Source organism: Homalodisca vitripennis, chromosome 1, assembly GCF_021130785.1.
Source record: "Homalodisca vitripennis isolate AUS2020 chromosome 1, UT_GWSS_2.1, whole genome shotgun sequence".
NCBI lineage: Eukaryota > Metazoa > Arthropoda > Insecta > Hemiptera > Cicadellidae > Homalodisca > Homalodisca vitripennis.
The window spans coordinates 106,737,333-106,758,128 of NC_060207.1; the positions used below are offsets into that span (position 1 = coordinate 106,737,333).

Sequence of the window (20,796 nt, forward strand, 5' to 3'; positions counted from 1 at the left end):
TTTTTCTTAACCTCTTCAACGCTGTCAAATCGTTGACCTTTCAAGCCTCTTTTCATGTGCGGAAATAAAAAAAAGTCGCATGGAGCGAGGTCAGGCGAGTAAGGTGCGTGGGGCAGCGGAACCATGCCGTTTTTGGCTAAAAACTGCCTAACTGAGATGGCTGTGTGTGCCGGTGCGTTGTCGTGGTGGAAGAACCAGTCTCCAGTCTGCCACAAATCAGGTCTTTTCTGGCGAACTTTTCGCTGAACCGAGTTCCAAGTTAACCCACTACTCTCTGATAGTTCCTCAATTGTCTGTCGACGGTCGGTGAGCACAAGTTCACGAATTTTCTCAACATTTTCGTCCGTTTGAGAGGTTGATGGACGTCCAGAACGAGGTTTGTCTTCAATCGACATGTCGCCATTTTTAAATCGAGCGAACCACTCGTAGACCTGAGTTTTCCCCATAGCATCATCTTTGTAAGCTGTATTCAACATTAAAATAGTTTCTACAGCATTTTTACCAAGTAAAAAACAAAATTTCACAGCTGCACGTTGTTCACTTAAACTTGCCATGACAAAAAACGAAACAAGAACAAAACAGGGTTAGCGAAAACAGTCACTACGAACGAACAGAATGCACTAGGACAATGGAACTGGGGTCACTGAGCTCGCAATGGGTTGCGCGACACATGCCTAGCGGCAGGAATGTGTAATACACGCTGCCGGCTGCCAGCAATACAATTCCGGTTTTTTTTGGGTACCCCCTCGTATGTCCAGATTTCTGATGTGCCCTAACTCTCCCTCTGTGATCACTCCACCTATGGAAGGACTGATGGTGACTGGCTATGAGGAGGACAAGAACATTGGTGTGCTAGTGCTCTCTGCTATTCAGTTTCAGTTGTACTGACATATATGTCCAGATTTCCTATGTGTCCTAACTCTCCCTCTGTGATCACTCCACCTATGGAAGGACTGATGTGACTGGCTATGAGGAGGACAAGAACATTGGTGTGCTAGTGCTCTCTGCTATTCAGTTTCAGTTGTACTGACATATATGTCCAGATTTCTGATGTGCCCTAACTCTCCCTCTGTGATCACTCCACCTATGGAGGGACTGATGATGGCCGGCTATGGGGAGGACAAGAACATTGGTGTACTGGTGTGTGGAGCAGCCGGGCTAGATGTGGCATTCTCCGTCTCTGTATTTGACATCTGCATATCCCTTCTCTTCCAAAAAAGTAATTATCTTGTCGTTTAGTCCCACTTTCTATCAATTCAGATGCCCTGAAATTTGGATGATGTGAGAGATTGCGGATTCCTTAAATTGGGTACGTGTCTGTGTCCAATTATAATAGACTTTACCAGAAAAGAATATGCAAGGATTTTTCTTTGGTAACCTAATTTTTATTTCCATTTTAAACATAAATTCTATAGTTCTGTTGTTTTTTTGAAACTATACAATTATTTTCTTTTATAATTCCACCTAACATTAGTTATATTTATATTGTAAAGTAGTAATATTTTTGCTATGCATGTTTCTTTAGTTTGTTGTGAGTATTTGATAATTAATTGGTGCTCCTTGTATGACTTTAATCCTAAAATAAATGTTAGTTTATAAAACATCAACTTTTGATAATAAAACACAATAGCTGGTATAAGTATGTTATCACCAAAATTAATCTTTTCACCATTTATTTTCCAGTAAAAGGGCAATTTTATTAATTTTAAGGGTTCTTATTTTGGCAAAATTGAATTAATGAAAATGGAAAGGGCTGGGCTTGATTCCATAAGTTGTACAGGCCTATCCATCTATACAGAATAGCAAGGCATGAGGATGCAGGAAGTTTTTCTACAATGTAAATTTTACCTTCTCAATATTAGGAACACATAATAATAACACTGTGGGAAGAGTACAATACATTGAGATTTTATATTTATTGTCACTTTTTTCAATTTAGGATTTTTGTATTTAAATTAATCATTGATTATGAGTTAATCATAACACTACACTATGAAGTTAACTAAAAGTAAAGATTAAGGTATGTTAAGATGTTTAAACCTAAGTGCCATATAATTAATGAACATAAAAAAGAATATAAATAATAAAATAATTAGAATTACTAAGGTGATAATAAAGGATAGTCAAGCAACATTATTTAATTAATATTAAGTAAGTATCATGTGGTTTAGTTCTACTTATTTATTCAGACATTCGGATATTTGGAAGATGTGAGATAGTTGTTTTCTTCAATATCGATTTTATGACTGTATCCGATTAAAGTGAACTTTATCAAATGAGACTCATTGAACCAACTTAATATGTGGTACAAAGATAGAAGGAGAAATATTTCAGAATTTTGCAGTAAATATTTAAGTTTCACAGAGTTTTAATGATCTATCTCCCAGTTTGTTTATGATGTAGCACTTAAAGAAGAGCAAAGAACGTGGTTTTAGTCACACAATTGGAAAACTGTTTTGCATATTTTGCTGATTACACAGAATTAATGGCCAAAAATAAACAAGATAACCATAATTTGTTAGTATATGTTTTGTAATGTGTAGAGACTAGTGCCACAACTACGGCTTGGCTTTAGGAGAAATGAATCTGATTGAAGAGTGCACCACACTGGGGTATCTAATAAATGTAAATTTAAATAAATTAGATAATCATAATTCAAAGAAGGTGAATGGCTATCATACGAATATTTTAATTTTAGAGCTTTGGGGGGGGGGGTCTATCCCCTCCTTAGTTAAAACACTGGTAGAGACCGTTATACCGTTATCTCTAAAATAATAAGAATTTTGTCATTTTTTGTCTACAGAGGACTTAGACACATCACAGATGTTTCAGAAAGGAGCATATGACATCCTCATTGACCTTGGTGGTGGATTTGTGTTCGGACTCATCGCTGGACTAATGCCCATCAAAGACGATGTAAGCTAGCTAATTCACTTCAATACTACTTTCATTCTACCAAACAGTTCAGATGTATGAATTTCAAATTCAAGTTGAACTAACGATTGATAATTTCTTACTAAAATGAATCAAAACAGTAATTGGTACAAACAGAAAATGGTGTTTTATAATATATTAAAACAGTATTTGACTTCGCTGTGATCTGCACTAAAAAAGGAACGAGAGTAGCAGCAATATAATTACAAAAACATAAAACAATATGCTTCCACTTTGTAATATAGTCCAAGTGCACTGTATGTTTTATTAATATCTTTCTTGGTACTTAACTTACAAACCTAGCAAACCAATAATAAACAGTAACGACAAAAATAAGAAGAACCATCAATAAAACTAAACAATAACAATAATAATATATAAATATTAATATATATATATATATATATATATATATATATATATATATATATATATATATATATGTATATACAATTATTAAACAGAGAATCTGTTAGGGTAATGCAGCAAAATCTCTTCAACACATTCTTTTATAATCACTGAAATTATATTAAAAAAACACATCAATATTTGAGTAACATAAATCATATAGCTTCATCATGGAATTAAAAGGAGATAAATAAACCAATGAGATGATTTATCCTCATTCCTGAACCTTGCCTTGGTCATGTGTTTCAGGTATTGGCTGTGTGGAAAAGAATGTTTGCAGTAATAGCCAGTGGTATGATTGCCATAGCATCAGGACCTAAGGTGGGCCTTCCAGGAACAGGACCTCTCTCTTGTATTGTCTCTAGCTTTGTTGCAGCTATGTTGTGGAAAATGCAAGTCCCTCTTCAATCCAAGGTGATTATCTTTATATTTTAAAATTCTATCATGTAATTTGTAACTACTAGCATGCAATCTTAGTAAAACGTTTAACTTAGTACAAATGTCAAAGATCCATTTATCATTGTGGGATGATAATGTTTAATTTACATATTAAAATGCTTATAGTATGCTTAATGAATTGTTTCATAGATATTTGGGGTAATTTCTTTGCATACAGTCAAAGCTGATCTCAGCTTGTGTGAAACACTTTAATTTGATACCTATCTTGTAATCCCCTTCTCACCAACTACATTTAGTATTATACAAGTATACCAGGTAAATACAGTATGAAACATAGAAAACATTGTATAAATAAAATAATGCTGAACTATTAAATAAAATTGAAATAAAGATTATTCCATTAATATATTAAACATACTTACTCACTGGCATATTTTTTTCCAGTTTAATGTTCTATTTATATAATTCGTGTGATTTTCAGTCGTAAATGAATATCATAGACATAAAGTCTTACATGAAACATAGACCACTACGCAAACTCAAGATTCACGATTAGCCAATACTTGGGATCAGGGGCGCACCGGCGGGACCTGTCTCCCCCAAGAGCATTTTATTTCAAAATAATTGTTGGCCTAATAGACTGTTTTTGACTAAAAATAACATTTATGGTGAAACTTAGAAATCAATCATAATAGAATATATAAATTCAAACTTTACAATTGTAAAAATTGTGAGTGTGGCTAATTAAAATATCATTTTGATCATTTGTTTTTATTCTGGAGTTTTTAAATACTCGTATGATTGCTTTTGTCTTCAAGGAATTTACTTTTAGTAGATTTGTTATAAAAATATTTTACCATCAAGTCTAGGTCGAGCTGCATATTTCTCATAGCTATATTAATATATTTATGTATTATGTCAGACATATTGTTATCTTCATATTGGAGTACTTTATTGTTAAATTTTAGACTAGCTAAATCATTCACATATATATTTTGAAGAGCAGAGGTGAGAGATTACTGCCCTATATTAATCTGTTTTCTTGATCATATTCAATACTCAAATTACTACCTCTTGTTACCATTATTTTTCTATCCCTGAAATAGTCCTTTAATAAGACCGTGAAATTTCCACCGACTCCTATTTTAAAAATATTTTCTATAATTATTGTATAATCTACCAAGGCATAAGACATAAGAATTAATCTGTATTCTTGATCATATTCACTACTCAAATTACTACCTCTAGTTATCATTATTTTTCTATCCCTAAAATAGTCCTTTAAATCAGTTGCAACTGCAGATACAAATTTATTTCCACTCAGAGCCCAGTTTATGTCATTGCCAATAAATCCATATTGAGCACTATGAATGATATTATCGTGGTTTACTGAAAATGTAATGACCATTAATGAAAGAGTGGTTTACAAAATTACATGCTCAAGATCATGACTAAGAGCTCCATAACATAACCAATGCCGAATTGTATGGACCACCCGGTCAAGAATTAAAGTTAAGGTAGTCATTTTGATAACAACTTTATTTTCATACTGTTCTGAAATTACATACTCAATTGCAGTACACATCATTAAACTATACCATTTACCATTATATTAGTAGTTTTATTTATAAATACTCTCTTGATTAATATTTTACAATTCATTTGAAAATATGAGTATTGTATTTAATACAGAGCCCGGTGCGGCCACACTAGTTACATCTGCAGAAAGCTGGCCCTGCATACCGTAATTTATGGAATCACTTATTTATAATATGAAATGAATGTTATTTTTACCCAGATGAGGGTGGTTGACATCATCCAAACTTCCTGGGTTGTGCTGTGTCCAATGGTGTTTGCTTTCACGGGCTCAGATGTTGACATCTCTATGCTGGACTTGAAGACTATTCAGTGGATGGTTGCCATAGTTCTACTTTCTATTTGTGTAAGTTCTCTGGTAGTAAGTACGTAGAATCCTCAATGTTTTTGTTGGACTGAGCAAGGGTAAGATGCGGAACAGTCTTGCCTGAACATGTTATGGAATATTTTATTCTAGTGATTGCTGGATTAAGGCAGAAACTTCCAATCCCAAAGTTCTCTTTTATAAATCAGCCCTGAAATAATAATAATTTGCAATTGTTTTATCAGGGAATCATAAGTAATAGGTTTATGGAACCTGTGTCATGACTTTCAAGGTTTTCCAGTTTAAACCACATTAAAAGATTGGAAATACAATTCAAATTTTGAAACATTTCAGCATCACTATTTAGAGCCATTTTCAGGCGAGAAATCTTGTACCAAAACAATGCCTCCATATTGGAGCAGGTATATTTTAAGATTTGAATTGTATTATTAATGTTTTTACATATTTTGAACTGGAAAACCTTGTTTGTTTTATGAGAGATTTCGGATTCTTAAGTGACTACTTCCCACAAATTTCCCTTATCTGATCCCATTCATCTTCCTATAGTTTCTGATGTGTATAAAGAAACAAAATAAAGTAACTGTATATTCTTCTTGAATTTATTAAAATTTCTGCAAAACAGATTACAACAGCCTGCTACAGCCAATACAGCATTACTATAACCTGTTTTGAGACTAGGGTATCTATCCAAAAAGTACAATCACAAGAGGTAACGTAGAAGATTTATTCTCAAAAATTTTTTTAATGGACATTATCTCAAAGAGTTAGGTTTAATGATTATTGGAGGAGGTAATTACTTTGAAGGTGTACATATGGTTTCTCATTCAATATCTTAGTGATATCATGTTTAATGTGTTCAAAAGTGTTTACTCACTGGGCTTTGTTGAGGAAACAGCTCAGGACCTGAAAGGAACTGTTATTTCCTTTGTTCTCCTATGGGTTTTGAAGCTCTCTTTTGGTTGAACCTTGATGTCCTACCTACGTCATCATAAACATTGTCATTGAAATGTAGTATGTCTGATGTAGTTTATTGTAGCTATCCATTGTTTCTTGTGTCACCTAGTTCAGTAGTTCCAAAATAAAAGACATACAGTACACATGCAGAGTATTGTAGCAGTGGTGTAATCACATTCCTCCACATTTATTGGAACAAACAAATACTTATTTTGATTTAATATCTTTAAGAAAAAGTTAGTAAGAAGAGAAGACCCTTTTGAAACCCAATACATAATTATTGTTTTATTGTGAATAATAATAATATTCCTTTGATGTATAAATTGACATGAGGTAACTCATTAAAAAAACTAGTGTGCTTATAAATTACGATCACAATTTTAAGCAATTGGCTAGTAATTTTAACTTCTAAGTTTTATACAATGAGCTGCAAGTACTGTATCTGCTTTTTCTATTCATTCTAAATTTAGCTTACTTTGTATATCTTGACCGCATTAGTAATATTCTAGCTCTACATATGTTTTGTTATTGGTGAATATGTAATGTTTAAAAGATGCTGAAGTACTTTATCTCAACACAGAGACAAGCAGTCAGCTGTGATCTTTCTTTAATTTTTTTCTTAGTTAAATTAGATTTACATTACACATATGCACTTTTAAAACATAAAGGGTGATTTTTTTATTGGTGTGGTTTTTAAGTTGGCACCACTATTAAACACAACAATTAAATTTGAATAAAACAGTTGATCTTTGTTTATTATCTTATGTCATTTTGATATTTGTATTGTCTAGTGCGTATTATTGTATAGTAACCATGAACAGACTTACAAAAGAAGAGCGTTTGCGAATAGTGCAAATTTATTTTGAAAACCGCAGTTCAGTTCGGGCAACTTACCGAGCTCTTCGTCCGATTTACGGACCTCATAATCGTCCATCAGAGTCAGGTGTTCGAGCTTTGGTTAATCGTTTTCGTAATACCCACACTCTTGTTGACAAGCATCGGCAGAGACGCTGCACAGTAAGGACCGAAGAGGCTGTTGATGCTGTTGCTCATAGTGTTGAAGAGGATCCAAGTGTGTCGATTCGTCATCGTGCGCAGCAATTAGCGATGTGCTACTCAACTCTATGGAATATTTTACGGAAGGATCTACGCCTATATCCATACAAGATTCAGTTGGTGCAAGAACTGAAACGATTAGACTATCGCAAGCGTCTTGATTTCGTTGAATGGGCTCAACATAAGATAACACGTGACCCAGCTTTCGCAGGCAAGATTTTTTTCAGTGATGAGGCTCATTTCTGGTTATGCGGCTTTGTCAACAAACAGAATTGTCGGATTTGGAGTGATGAAAACCCGAAAGAATTTGTTGATATGCCCCTTCATCCACAAAAACTTACCGTTTGGTGCGCCATTTGGGCAGGTGGTGTTATTGGCCCTTATTTTTTTAAAGACAATGCTGGCCAGACTGTTACGGTAAATGGTCAATGCTATCGGGCAATGTTACGGAACTTTTTCTTTCCTCAGCTAAACGAACTTGAAGTGGATTTAGAAAATGTCTGGTTCCAACAAGACGGCGCGACGTGCCACACGGCAAACGACACAATTGGCCTCTTGGCAGAAACATTTGGTGAACGTATCATCTCATTTAGAGGTAGTGTCAACTGGCCCCCACGGTCGTGTGATATCACGCCAACAGACTACTTTCTGTGGGGATATGTTAAGTCTCAAGTATACGCTGACAAGCCACAAACTTTAAATGACTTGGAAGCTAACATTCGTCGAGTTATTGGTGGAATTCAACCACAGCTGCTGGAAAGAGTATTCGAAAATTGGACTTCTCGATTCGGCTTTCTACGCGAACGAAATGGAGCCCATATGCCAGAAATCATTTTTAAACGTTAATGTCATGACACTGTAGTTCAAATAAATGCATTTTTAAATGCAGGTTGTTTTTCATTTTTTAATTTAGTTTTAAAAACCACACCAATAAAAAAATCACCCTTTATTATGAAATTTTTCAACTGAATTCAATTTACAAAAAAAACATGAACACTGAAAATTAATAATTTAATCGGTTTAATAATTAATGAATTCCATTAATTATATGATGACTTCTCATATTTACTGAATTTAAATGTATTTTATTTTTAAGGAGCCTCAATTATTTTATAATAATGTACAAATGTAATAATTTGGAAATAAATTTGATTCAATGATTTATTTAATATAAAAACTTAGTGATTGACTTTAACTATGTTGTCAATTATGCATAATGTTTGTAACAAATAAGAAAAACTAATTCATTTAAGAATGTAAATTAAAAATAGTTTAATGAAAAGATTATGTAGCAAATGTGTAGAAACATTCATTAGTTACTAAACATTCTAATATGATATTAGCTTCAAAGTTTATAATTTTATTCCTAATTTGTAAAATATTTTCAAGATAGGGCCTTGGATATTTGTTTACTTGGGAAAAATATTCTGTGCATCTAAAACCCTCTGGTATTTGCTGTTTACCAGCATTGGGATGCTGTGTTTGCAGGTAAGACTCCTTGGTTGTTGTCTGGTCTTGTGTAGTGGTGAATTAAACTGGAAGGAAATACTCTTCATTGGCCTTATCTTCCAAGGAAAAGCTACAAATCAGGTTTGTGTTGCTATTATCAAATAGTTTGAAACAGATGGATTTGATGAATTAAAGGTATAACATTCTGTAAATAGAATTCTCATGAACATTTGTAGGTTTAAACATGTTATGCAGGAAAAAGTAGTTTAATATTACTCTAAAGATTATAGAAAGCAGTAAATTATTTACCACAATGACTGCCATCGAGAGTATTTTGTTGTCTGAGTCTTATAGTTTCAAAATCAGATAGACCATTTTTCTATTTTCACCAAACACATAAAACAAATTCATTATTTGTTGTATATTTCTTTACAAGCTGATACAGGATAGACACTGGATTACGCTAAGTTTCAATTCTTTATATGTAACAATTTTAAAGAAAATTATTTTTTTAATTTTCAATATATTTTATTGTGCAACAGAACCTTGTTTTTGGTTTTGTAAAAAGCCTTTATTGTTGTTTTCATCAAAGCCAAATGTATCTCACTTTCAAATTTATTGTATTTTTTTATATGTGTGAAAAGAGGTTCTTTTCAAGTGTATTTAGCTATTTTTCTAATCAGAGAATGATATTATCTTTGTTACTCATTTATCTAAATTTACGCATTAATAATTAACTCAATAATCTAACTTGAACATGTTACTGAGTTTTAAAATGTACTTTTAATTTATTTTGTGAGCTAATTGTACTTGTGCCCATTTAATCTTATTCCTATAAAGTCTTAAAAGATTTTTACAATTCTTTTACCTTATTTTTAATTGTAAAATTATACAAAATGTTTCATTCAATAGATATGATTAGTACGCATAAACTTATAGCTTTTTAATATTTTATCAGTTATTTATAAACATTCAGAAAAAGCAATAGGATTTAGGACATTTCCCATAGTTTAAGCCATGGGCCATTTACCAAAGATTTTTGGTCCCAGATACAGAGCATTTCTCCCTCTATTGGCCTAACCATGGAGGTAGAAGTCCAAAACAAACTCCTTTCTGGATGTGTGTGTGTAGTAAGAGCCCTATCTCAATTTTCAATCAAACCATCACAAAACTGTCAAAGGAGTCACATACTCTTTGTTTGAAAGAGCTTTGAAGAGCTTGTGTTCAGACAAAAATCGATTAAAAGAAGAAATCAAAAACATTGTTTCCTAGTTTTGAGGTATAGTCAATACCAACTAGAATATGAGATCAGAGTTTCAGAGTATCATAAATGGCCAACCTGTATTCTTATATTTGGCACTTGGACAGAAGTTTCTGAGAATAGCTTGTTATTATCACTACAGCTGTTGAACGTTATCAATACATATTTTGAAAACAGTCCCTGGTAAATAAAAATACACAATATACAATTATTGATATTGAGCAACAGATGGTTTCTGAGTACATGTGTATGCACAACAGAGAAGAATAAATATGTACTTAGCATTAACAAAGAGTATAACTTCTTTCAAGAAAGCTATATCTTATCATGGTGATAAAGACAGAATACACTGTAACTATTATGAAATGTCAATACATAGAGGATGTCATTGGAAAAGTTTCAATTACTCAATATCTCTACATTTAATGAAATTTTGTTACTCTACCTTACATAAAATCATGTTATTAACTACTTTTTAAGGATGTGCCTAGTTATTAGGGTATCCAAAAAGTAAGTTTCCCTGTTCTGTAAAAAGACGCGTACGTAACACAGCGTGCAGCTGTGGGCGGGGATATGTAGCGCGGTTCGGTTGGCAACAGGTGCGCCGGTCACTGGCCCATTGTCACGCTTCTCAGTCAGTTGCTGCCCAAACATCATGGAGACTCCACTGCGTTCTGCCGCCAGTTGCGAAGTCCGTAGTGTTATTCGTTTCTTGACCGCCAAAAACGAAACTGCCGTTGAAATTCATCGTCAGTTGTGTCAAGTGTATGGTGAACATGTTATGTCCGTTCAGATGGTCTGTCGTTGGCGTGCAATGTTTTTGGAAGGAAGAGAAAATGTTCATGACGATGAGCGTAGTGGCCGACCGGCCAATTCTCGGCAACCTGACGTCATTAATGCTGTACGAGCAGTTATTGACAATGATAAGCGAGTGACTCTCGATGAAATTATGGATAAACTGCCGTCAAGTGTTGAAGTTAGCCGGTCATCTGTGCACAATATCATGACAGAAGATCTTCAGCTTGCAAAAGTGTGTGCAAGATGGGTGCCTCGCTTATTGAGCAATGCCCATAAACAACAACGAATGGCTGCTGCCCAGTCTTTCTTGCGATTGTTTGACGATGAAGATGAAAACCTTTTCAGTAGAATAGTCACTGGTGATGAAACATGGATTCACCACTCAACTCCAGAGACCAAACGCCAGAGTATGGTGTGGCAAAAAAAGGAGAGGCAGCTCCTCAAAAAGCCAAAGTTTTTGAGTCGGCAGGAAAGGTAATGGCTACAGTTTTTTGGGACTGCCGTGGAGTATTATTGATTGACTATCTTCCTCGTGGCGAAACCATAAATGCAGAAAGGTATTGTGAAGTTCTCACCAGACTTCGGCGGGCAATACAGAATAAACGGCGCGGACTTTTGTCGCGCACGGTTCTGCTTATTCAAGATAACGCCCGACCACACGCTGCTCGTGCAACAATGGAACTTTTGAGGAAATTTAAGTGGGATGTTTTTGGTCATCCTCCATACTCACCAGATCTTGCGCCTAGCGATTTTCATCTGTTTCCGGAGCTGAAAAGACACCTTGGCGGTCGGCGATTTGCCACCAGCGATGACCTTCAAAATGAGGTGGATACTTGGCTTAAAAATTTGGCGGGTGAATTTTGTGATGCTGGAATAAAAAAACTACTTCCTAGATACCAAGAGTGCTTAGAAAGGGATGGTAACTATGTAGAAAAATAAGGTATGATGTAAAAAGTTGAATAAATGTGTTTCAGTTATTTTTTGAGTCTTTTTAACTTTTTCATAATTAATGGAAACTTACTTTTTGGATACCCCTCGTAACAAGGAACACAACCAAAGATCATAATAAAAATAATTAGTTCAAATTCTTTTAAGTGCCTGCAACAAAATTTTTTTCAATATTGCTAAAATTATTTCATGAATTATTGATAATTAATAATGACTGCTGACAATCAGTTTTACGCCATTATCAGTGAAACTATCAAATGCCTTATCACTATGAAGATGACGAACTTGGAACTGGTAAGCTGGGCTTTGGACCCCAGCTTTTTTTATAGAATATATCTTTTTAAATTAAATTATAATATCTTATAGTTCTCTCAGACATTTCTGATAATTCACACCCTCTATAATTTTATTCTGTTACATTGTCATTAGGACTATAACAAGAAGTGCTAGCATTGATAGCCTCACTAAAATCTAAGCTATCATGTGGAGTCATGAAATTTCATCTAAAGCTGTAAAATACTGTGCTAAAGAACTAGATGTTCCACTCTTTAGTATAGTAAACAAATACTTCAGACTGGGTCAGTTCCTCTCAGCTTTAAAATAGCAAAAATATATCCAAAACAAAAAAGGCTCATGCACAATACAAGAAAATTACCTGCCTATTTCATTAATAATTATATTAATTAATAATTAATTAATATCAATGTTCTCAAAAATAATAGAGAAGGTTCCATTGTCAAGAATGCTAAATCACTTGGAAAGACATGATCCATTGTAAAAGTTCAACATGGTTTCCTCAAACAAAGGTCCACCACTACTGCTCCAACTAGCGTAATTGAACACATTAATCCATGCGTATTGAGCATGGATTAAATTAAAGTGAACTGAACATGACAAACCTACTTCATTACACTCTGCTCAATTTATCAGAACAGACCATAAAATACAATATACGCTAAAGACTGTCTAGCTGAAAACATTGTTCCCATTGATATATTTAAAGAGTGCAAGGAACTAAACTTAGAGGCATCAATGATACAAATAAGCAATACAAACAGCAATTTATACTTGCTTGGACTGTATAGACAGCCAAAGGCTAACTTAGATGAAGCTCTGGAAAGACTTTCTACAATTATAGAAGTAACAACAGCCTAAAAGTGCCCACTAATCATTATGGGTGACATAAATGTTGATATTTTAAGGCCTGGCATTAACACAGCTAAATTAAATGAAACACTGGCTGCTTTTGACACTGGGAGACTCTTTCTACCTCCAACCAGAGTTACAAGTACTACTTCAACATCATTTGACTGTATGTACAAATCGTTACACAAAAGAATTGGACATTGAGGTGATTCACAAGGCCCAAATATGCAACCTCAAAATTTCATCACCAATCACAATCCAACCAGGTCAGGTCATTCAACACTTCCGTGTAGAAAATCTCCAACACCTAAAGTACCTCCTAGCAGACAATCGCTGGCTCAAAATCCATAATGCTACAAATGTTGACCAAGCCTACAACATTTTTACAACTCATTCTATGCTAGTATAAAGATAGCCTGCCCAAAAAAGAAAAAATACAGAAAAAAGAAAAACTCAAATGTGTATGTCAATAAAGAGGCGCTTTTGCTAAAGCAAGCCTATCTGCAAACTCACACTAAATTTGAACTGACGGGAGATATTGAAGACAAAGCAATCTGCACTAATGCAAAGAAAAGTATGACCTAAAATTAAAATCCCTGCAAAAACAAGCTACTATAGAATACATTGAAACATCCCAAAATAAATCAAAAGCTATGTGCGCTATGATAAATAAAGAAAGAAACAAACAAGGACAAAGAGAGCCTGAGATTCATCTAAATGTGAATGGAAAGTTACTGAAAGACCCACTTAAAGTAGCAGAATAACTAAATAACTAGTTCATATGCGCTGCTGTTGGAGCACTAGCTATAGGCAATGTTACAAGAGTTTCCACAGCCAACCCAGTCATATTCAGATGAAACCGATATCTTTTAGAACTATCATTCACCAATCCAGAAGAAATATTAAAAATAATTCAGTCAATTAAACCAAAGTGGTCTGTAGGACTGGATGAGGTTTCTCTACAATTTGTAAAAATGTGCTCCAAAGAACTCATAGCTCTGTTAACAAGGATTATTAATAAATCATTTAAAGAAGGATTATTCCCAAGTGATCTAAAATGTCTACCCTAAATACAAAAAAGGCTCATTAACAGATCCAACATATTATAAACCCATATCTCTAGCCTCCACCTGCTCTAAGGTAATTTTGAAAAAGTGGTGCTTGCAAGATTAATACAACACCTAGAGGATAACAGCCTGTTAACAGACAAATAGCATGGATTTGTAAAAGGCAAATCAACCATAACAGCAATAATCAGCCGCATGGAAAATGTAATTGATCAGCTTGAAAAAAAAACTAGTTACAGGAATACTACTTGACTTCAGCAAGGCGTATGATTCCCTAGGGCACGATCTCATCCTCCTGAAACTTGAGATATTAGGCATAAATGGAGCAGCAAAATCTTGGTATCAATAAATTACTCTATAAAATGACAAATAAAGAAATTGATTGATATTATAGACCATCTAGAAGCACGCAGGTATGTGGCAGCAATTTTACTAGATTAAAGAAAGACATTTGACTGCCTAGGCCATAACCTTATTTTGAGGAAATAGAGAACTCTATGCTAGAAATAGAGGGACTAACTAAAGACTGAGTGGCCATTTACTGGAAAGGACGTAAAAAATAGTAAAAATTCACCAAAACACATATGTCTACATAACTCTCGGTCAATAGAAAAGTGCCTAAGGGCTCTATACCAGGTCCCTTCTTTTTCATACTGTTCACCAAAGATTTCGACAGTTTTATCAGGGATGGAGATATAGAAACTATAATGTATGCATGTGATACAATATCTTCTGTTTACACAGTGTTGTGTTTATTATTATTATATCGCTAGATATAATAATGTTAACAAGATGTTGGTTGTGGGCGGAGGGGTGAGTCAGTGACGGGTTTGATTTTGTACTTATTGATAAACAGCGTAACAAAGCTGATAGTGTTGTTGTTTACTACATCGCAGATTTATTTCAGTGATACTTGTGTGCATAAAACTCAAATTTTTGTATAAATTTGTTTGTCTCGTAGCCCTCTACCATATGTTTGACTCGACGTTTTTAACTATTGAATAAGGATGAAATAATTAATTTGGCTAGACATTTCAACTTTGACTTGCTAGAAACAAACTCCCCTTATACTGACGTATATTTGAATTGTATACTAGGTGCTGGTCTCATTTAGTTTATAAATAAATCAACAATGGTAACAAACACTTGAAAGTCACGCCTGGATCACTTTTTATACGATATAACGACATCCATAGGAATCACAACCACCATGTTTGTCAACTTCACTAACTCTATAACCATGCACAAACAACATGGTGGTTGTGATTCCTGACCTAGGCGTGCCACAACGCTGTGGTAAGATTTGTTTATTTTAACCTAGTTTGTAATTATGTATTATGTAAGTTCTTTACCTAAAGAAGAGATCAGATTGCAGATCTCGAAACGTAGTGTTACTGATTTCTTGTTTCACTGAACGATGGCAAATGTCCGGAAAAATCCTGTTTCCTTCACTTCCTGTTGAGTATGGTGTATTTCAAGGAAGTACGCTGGGTCCTATATTATTGTTGATAATACATTAAAAACATTTCAAAACTACAGATTCCTCATAAACTATTTCCTTTTGCTAATGACATTCTAATTATTGCCTTGTAACACTGTAACAGATTAGTTCAATTCAAATTTAATTTTCAAAGTAGTTCGGAGCAAGATAGGTAAACGGAATTATAATCGTCCTGGAGGACCGCCAAATCACATGTAAAGATTAAAATAATTAATAAAGAAAAGATTGGTCAACTGTACATTGGAATAAACTCAAACTATTGAGTTCTTCGTCCTACTAAATTCAAACAATCAATCTTAAAATCAAGAAAATCAAAGCAATGTAAGGCAATACATATTTAAATTTTAATAACGCCATTGTATTTCTTTTAAAATATTATAAATAAACAATATTGTCTACTGTCTATTAGTAAGTATTGTTAATATTCCTGTAAAAGACAAGAATAAATTAGAAGATTAAGGAGTGCGTGTAAACGCTACATAATGAGTAAGAACGTCATATGACGTATACTCTTATAGTGGCCCAAAGGAGTACGGACGTAATATGACGTTTAGCCTCTGTATTTTTGTATTATCGTAAATGCATTGCTATTACTGATTGCCTTTTAGTAGATTAGTCTGTTAAGTGGTTCCATCTATCGGCAACATACTTAACTTTCATTTTGTGTGCTCGGATTGACTTGTAATCTAATTTTACCACCAGATCGCAGTAGCCACCTGGTAGAAGCTACTGACTCAAGGTCGCGTTGAGCGCGAATCGCTTTGCTGTCAGAATATGCCGCCACATTACACTAGCCATTCCTTGTACACTGCACACTGTGGCCATATTTATCATGTGAGAGTGACATATCTGTTGAGCAACCATATAGTTTGTTACTGTTGTCCAAATGGCATACAATATTGAACGAGTCTGCCGTAGTGAGGAAATAAGGCATTTATTTGATTTTGAAAAAGTACTGAAATATTGACTTGTAGAACACGTAGTCCTTTTTTTATTAAGCTTTCAAATTGCAAATACACATATTTAAGAGATTTTAAAGACTAATTTTTTACTCCTTTTGGTAATTTTTTGGATTTCATCCATTACTCATTTTAGACTATCAAGAGAAGACGTCATACGACGTCCATACTCCTTAAGGGTTAAAGGGTTATTATTGATTTACCGGCTATCAATCCTATCTAAAACAATTGTTAAAAATAATTCTATTGATAATTTAAAGATAATATTGTGTTACTTTCAACAAAATTTATTTTTCGCTTTTTGTCTCGCTTAAATAATAGGAGAATAGTTGTCAAAATATTGGAAGAATGTCTTTTTCAATGTTTATGCTTTTTAAATGACTATTCTGCTTGATTCGTCATCTATTTTTCGTTTCATTCAGTAATTGTTCCTGTATTCGATGACAAATAAATATCAAGTTTATTTGGTGTTTATCTAAAATAAATATTTAGCAGTTCGCCATAAAATGTCGCCATAATGGAATGGTTGATGTATTTTAGATTATAATTTAAAATGTACAAACATAGAAAAGCCATACTTTTTATATTTAGACGATTATCCACAAACACGCGCGCGCGCGCACGCACGCTCGCACACTCATGAACGAACACATACGATGAAAAAACTGAAAAACTTTATCAATAAAAGCAAAAATATATATTCATGTATTCACATAATCTATTCAAAAAAATACTTGTTTAAATGGAGTCGTAGGTAAAGTATATATTTATCGTTAAAATATATCTTTAAATAATTAATAAATGCGTACGTTTTAATGATTATAATTAAATTATTTATATTATTAGTGGTTTTAACGAAATAGCCTTAATTTGTTATATAATATTACAGGTTAATAAACATGAAACTCTTACTGATTTAAGGAAATGGTCAATAAATTTGTACTGAAGTTCAGTATGGCATCCAAGATGTCAGTTTCAACTCCTTTAATTGAAATTTGACCGTTCAGTCCATCGACTAACTAAATTTTTTTTCCCGGTTTGCACCGTATAAAAGATAGCTTATGCAATTAGAATATCTCAAAATTTGAATTCAGTTGATAATGCTATAAAACTGTGTAAACCGAAAAACTTAAATGGTTGTCGTTGACATTACTTGTTCATTTGAATTCATAAATATTTGAATTTCATTATTATCGAGCAAGATCAAAATATAAAGATTGCAACACACTAATCCCAATGTACAATCAAATACTGCCTGAGCTTGGCCGAGTTGAGCACCCAGGTCTTATATTTTTATAGGTATTGTAATTGTTAACATATTTTGACAGCAGTCACCAGCTGTTGTTCGATGTGGGAACCACGTGTTACTCTGTAAATTGGATATTACTCAATGAACTTATTTGGCGGCACTTGATTTAGTAGGAAAATCTAAAATTGCTCAATATTGCTGGTCTGAAAATCATCACATGAAATGGGATCAAGTTGATATAATACACTATGAGGAGAATATCTCAAAAGCAAACTGATTGAGGCTTCATACATTCAACCTTCGGTCGAGGTTAGGCCACTTTGGGTACCAATATTAAAAAATAACCTCAACCAACAAAATTCATACACACGCCATGACATTGACGTTTAGGACCAGAACATTGTGCCTGAGGCAGCTGTCTTTACCCTACAACCTAGCCATCGCCTTCCTGTCTTATTGTTTTGGAAGGCACACTGTGATGCCACAGGAAATGCCGACATTGATTTCCTTGTTAGTGTTTTACTTTAGCTTGTGGAGGTGTGAGATGTTTGTGCTCTAACTTATGTGCAGTGATAACACCTGGGTTAATTTTATCCTGTCTGAACTTCAAACTGTAATCAGGTTAGTGTCAGCCCATTGCCGCACGTTGTAAGTACCTGTGTATGTAGCCTACTACGTTAAGTACTACGTTTTTACATCTGAGAAAGTGAGAAGATTTCAATACTCAAAACGTAGTGTTATAAATTTTGTAACATATTATAATAGCAAATGTCTGAAACAGTATTAATGTAGTCATGCAGATAATGTAATTATATTCAAGACAATATCGTATTGTATTGCATTCACATTGATTATATTTTAGTGATTTCCATTGCCATTGCCACAAAAAAACCGGTGATAATGAAATTTGTGCTTACAGGCAGGCAGACCTGCCTCGCATGCATGTAATCTATTAATCAAATAAATCGTGATGAGAACATCAACCTAGCCGTGGAAAGAGTAATGATTGTAATAAATCATTCTGTACTATTTGTTAAATTTTACATAATCACCTGTATTTACAAGCAACAGTAGATAAGATAGTTTATGGCTGTGTGTTTCTTTACCCCTACACATCGTTTTCAAGGTCTGGTACTCGGAAGATCCTGAGAACATCAACATAACCGTGGGAAGAGTGACTACAGTGTAAAATTCCGTACCCCTATAAAGTTTATATAGTCACCAATCGACACCAAATAAGACCATTTGTGTTTGCAGGCTGCTCTAGCTCCACAGATCTTGTACAATGCCTGGTTCTCAGAAGACCCCATGAACATTAACCTAGCCGTGGAAAGCGTGACGTTGGCAGTTTTAGCAATTATGATTTGCACTCCACTTGCCCACCTGGGAGCTAAGCTGGGTGGACCTTGTCTTCTAACCAAGATCTCTGTCGTCCGGGATACTCGAGTTATTTCCGTCCCCTTTCGTTTGACATCCCGTTTATCGCCCACCTAATCTACACAACTCATGACCACTGGTATTGTTATTAAATATTATATTTCATATGTTGTCTTTTTTATCAAATAAAACTTAAGCCAACATATTTGGTAGCAAATTGTTAAGGTTTGCATTTGTGTATACATGTGTTCATGAATGCAGGTGCGAGTCTTACACTATGTTGTAGGATATTCTCTCTTAGTAAGACTGTTATTCATGGAATGAATAAAAACATTTTATTTTATACTTTAACCGATGCAAAAATTACAAGGTTGTTTATTCCATAATAAATAAGTTAGTAATAGGCGGCACTGCATTCCATGTAACAGACTTCGTTAGTGAGGTTGCATGTAAAATTTTAAGTATATAGCTCAATTTCATTCTTAAGATGGCCTGAAGACAAAATATCACTAAAAAGTCATTCTTTACTTCCCTCGACAGACAGAAGAGAAATTGTGTGAACCTACTAAATCATAAGCTTTAATTACCGTAGCAAAACGTATGGACACGTGATATCATAGAACTCACTCTTGTTTATATAACAATGAATTTTGAAGCAAAACTTACAAATAAATTAATTCTTGAGATATCTGTAATGGATAGTTAGGCTACACGTGTTCTTGCCACATTTTAAAAATTTCATATTTTTATACATAGTTTGTTCATACATTAATTTATTCTGCAATGTTCTCATTGTTATCATGGTTACACATAATACCAAAACAGAATTTTGCTAACGCTCACCCAAATCCTGCGCAGTAACATGCACCATAGTTTGAAGACTTGATATTCCTTATATACAGGGTGAATTTAAGTTAGTGTCGAAAAATTTTTTGGGTGATACTACTCAGTATTATAGACCAAAATATGAAAATACAAAATCCCTATCCCAACTATCTTTTAACTACGACCAATTTCGCTATTTTGTTTTAAAACAAATCATGTTTTGTTTCAATAAAACTCAATTTCCTCCATTATTTTTATTGTTTTTTTAATTCTGAATCCATTTTTGAAATCTAAACAAAATTATAAATGGGGATAATGGAGAAAATCTGTCTTGAAAATAAGTTTGATACAAACAAATTGCTAATAAATCAAATTCTTAAGTTTTCGGCAAAAACATTAAAAAGATATTAGACCCGAGTAATTAAATGAAGTTAATTCTGAAGAGAGGCCAATATCACAAAAAACTTGCCCATTTTGTAGGCTTTAAAATGACATAATTCATTGTCATATCTTATTAGTGCTTACTCCTGACTATCTTATCTTT

At 33.8% G+C, this 20,796-nt stretch overlaps 1 protein-coding gene across 1 annotated transcript in view; it reads left to right on the plus strand.

The window, feature by feature from the left end:
- The window catches only part of LOC124368700 (sodium/hydrogen exchanger 9B1-like), a 34,614-nt gene extending 15,020 nt beyond the window's left edge, over positions 1-19,594 (plus strand). The window contains exons 7-12 of the mRNA XM_046826003.1: positions 1,129-1,219; positions 2,804-2,916; positions 3,592-3,756; positions 5,540-5,683; positions 9,161-9,262; positions 19,308-19,594. Of these exons, the coding sequence (XP_046681959.1) occupies positions 1,129-1,219; positions 2,804-2,916; positions 3,592-3,756; positions 5,540-5,683; positions 9,161-9,262; positions 19,308-19,544 (852 nt within the window). The 3' untranslated portion in view covers positions 19,545-19,594. The remainder of the gene's footprint in view (positions 1-1,128; positions 1,220-2,803; positions 2,917-3,591; positions 3,757-5,539; positions 5,684-9,160; positions 9,263-19,307) is intronic.
- Positions 19,595-20,796: the final 1,202 nt, after the last annotated feature.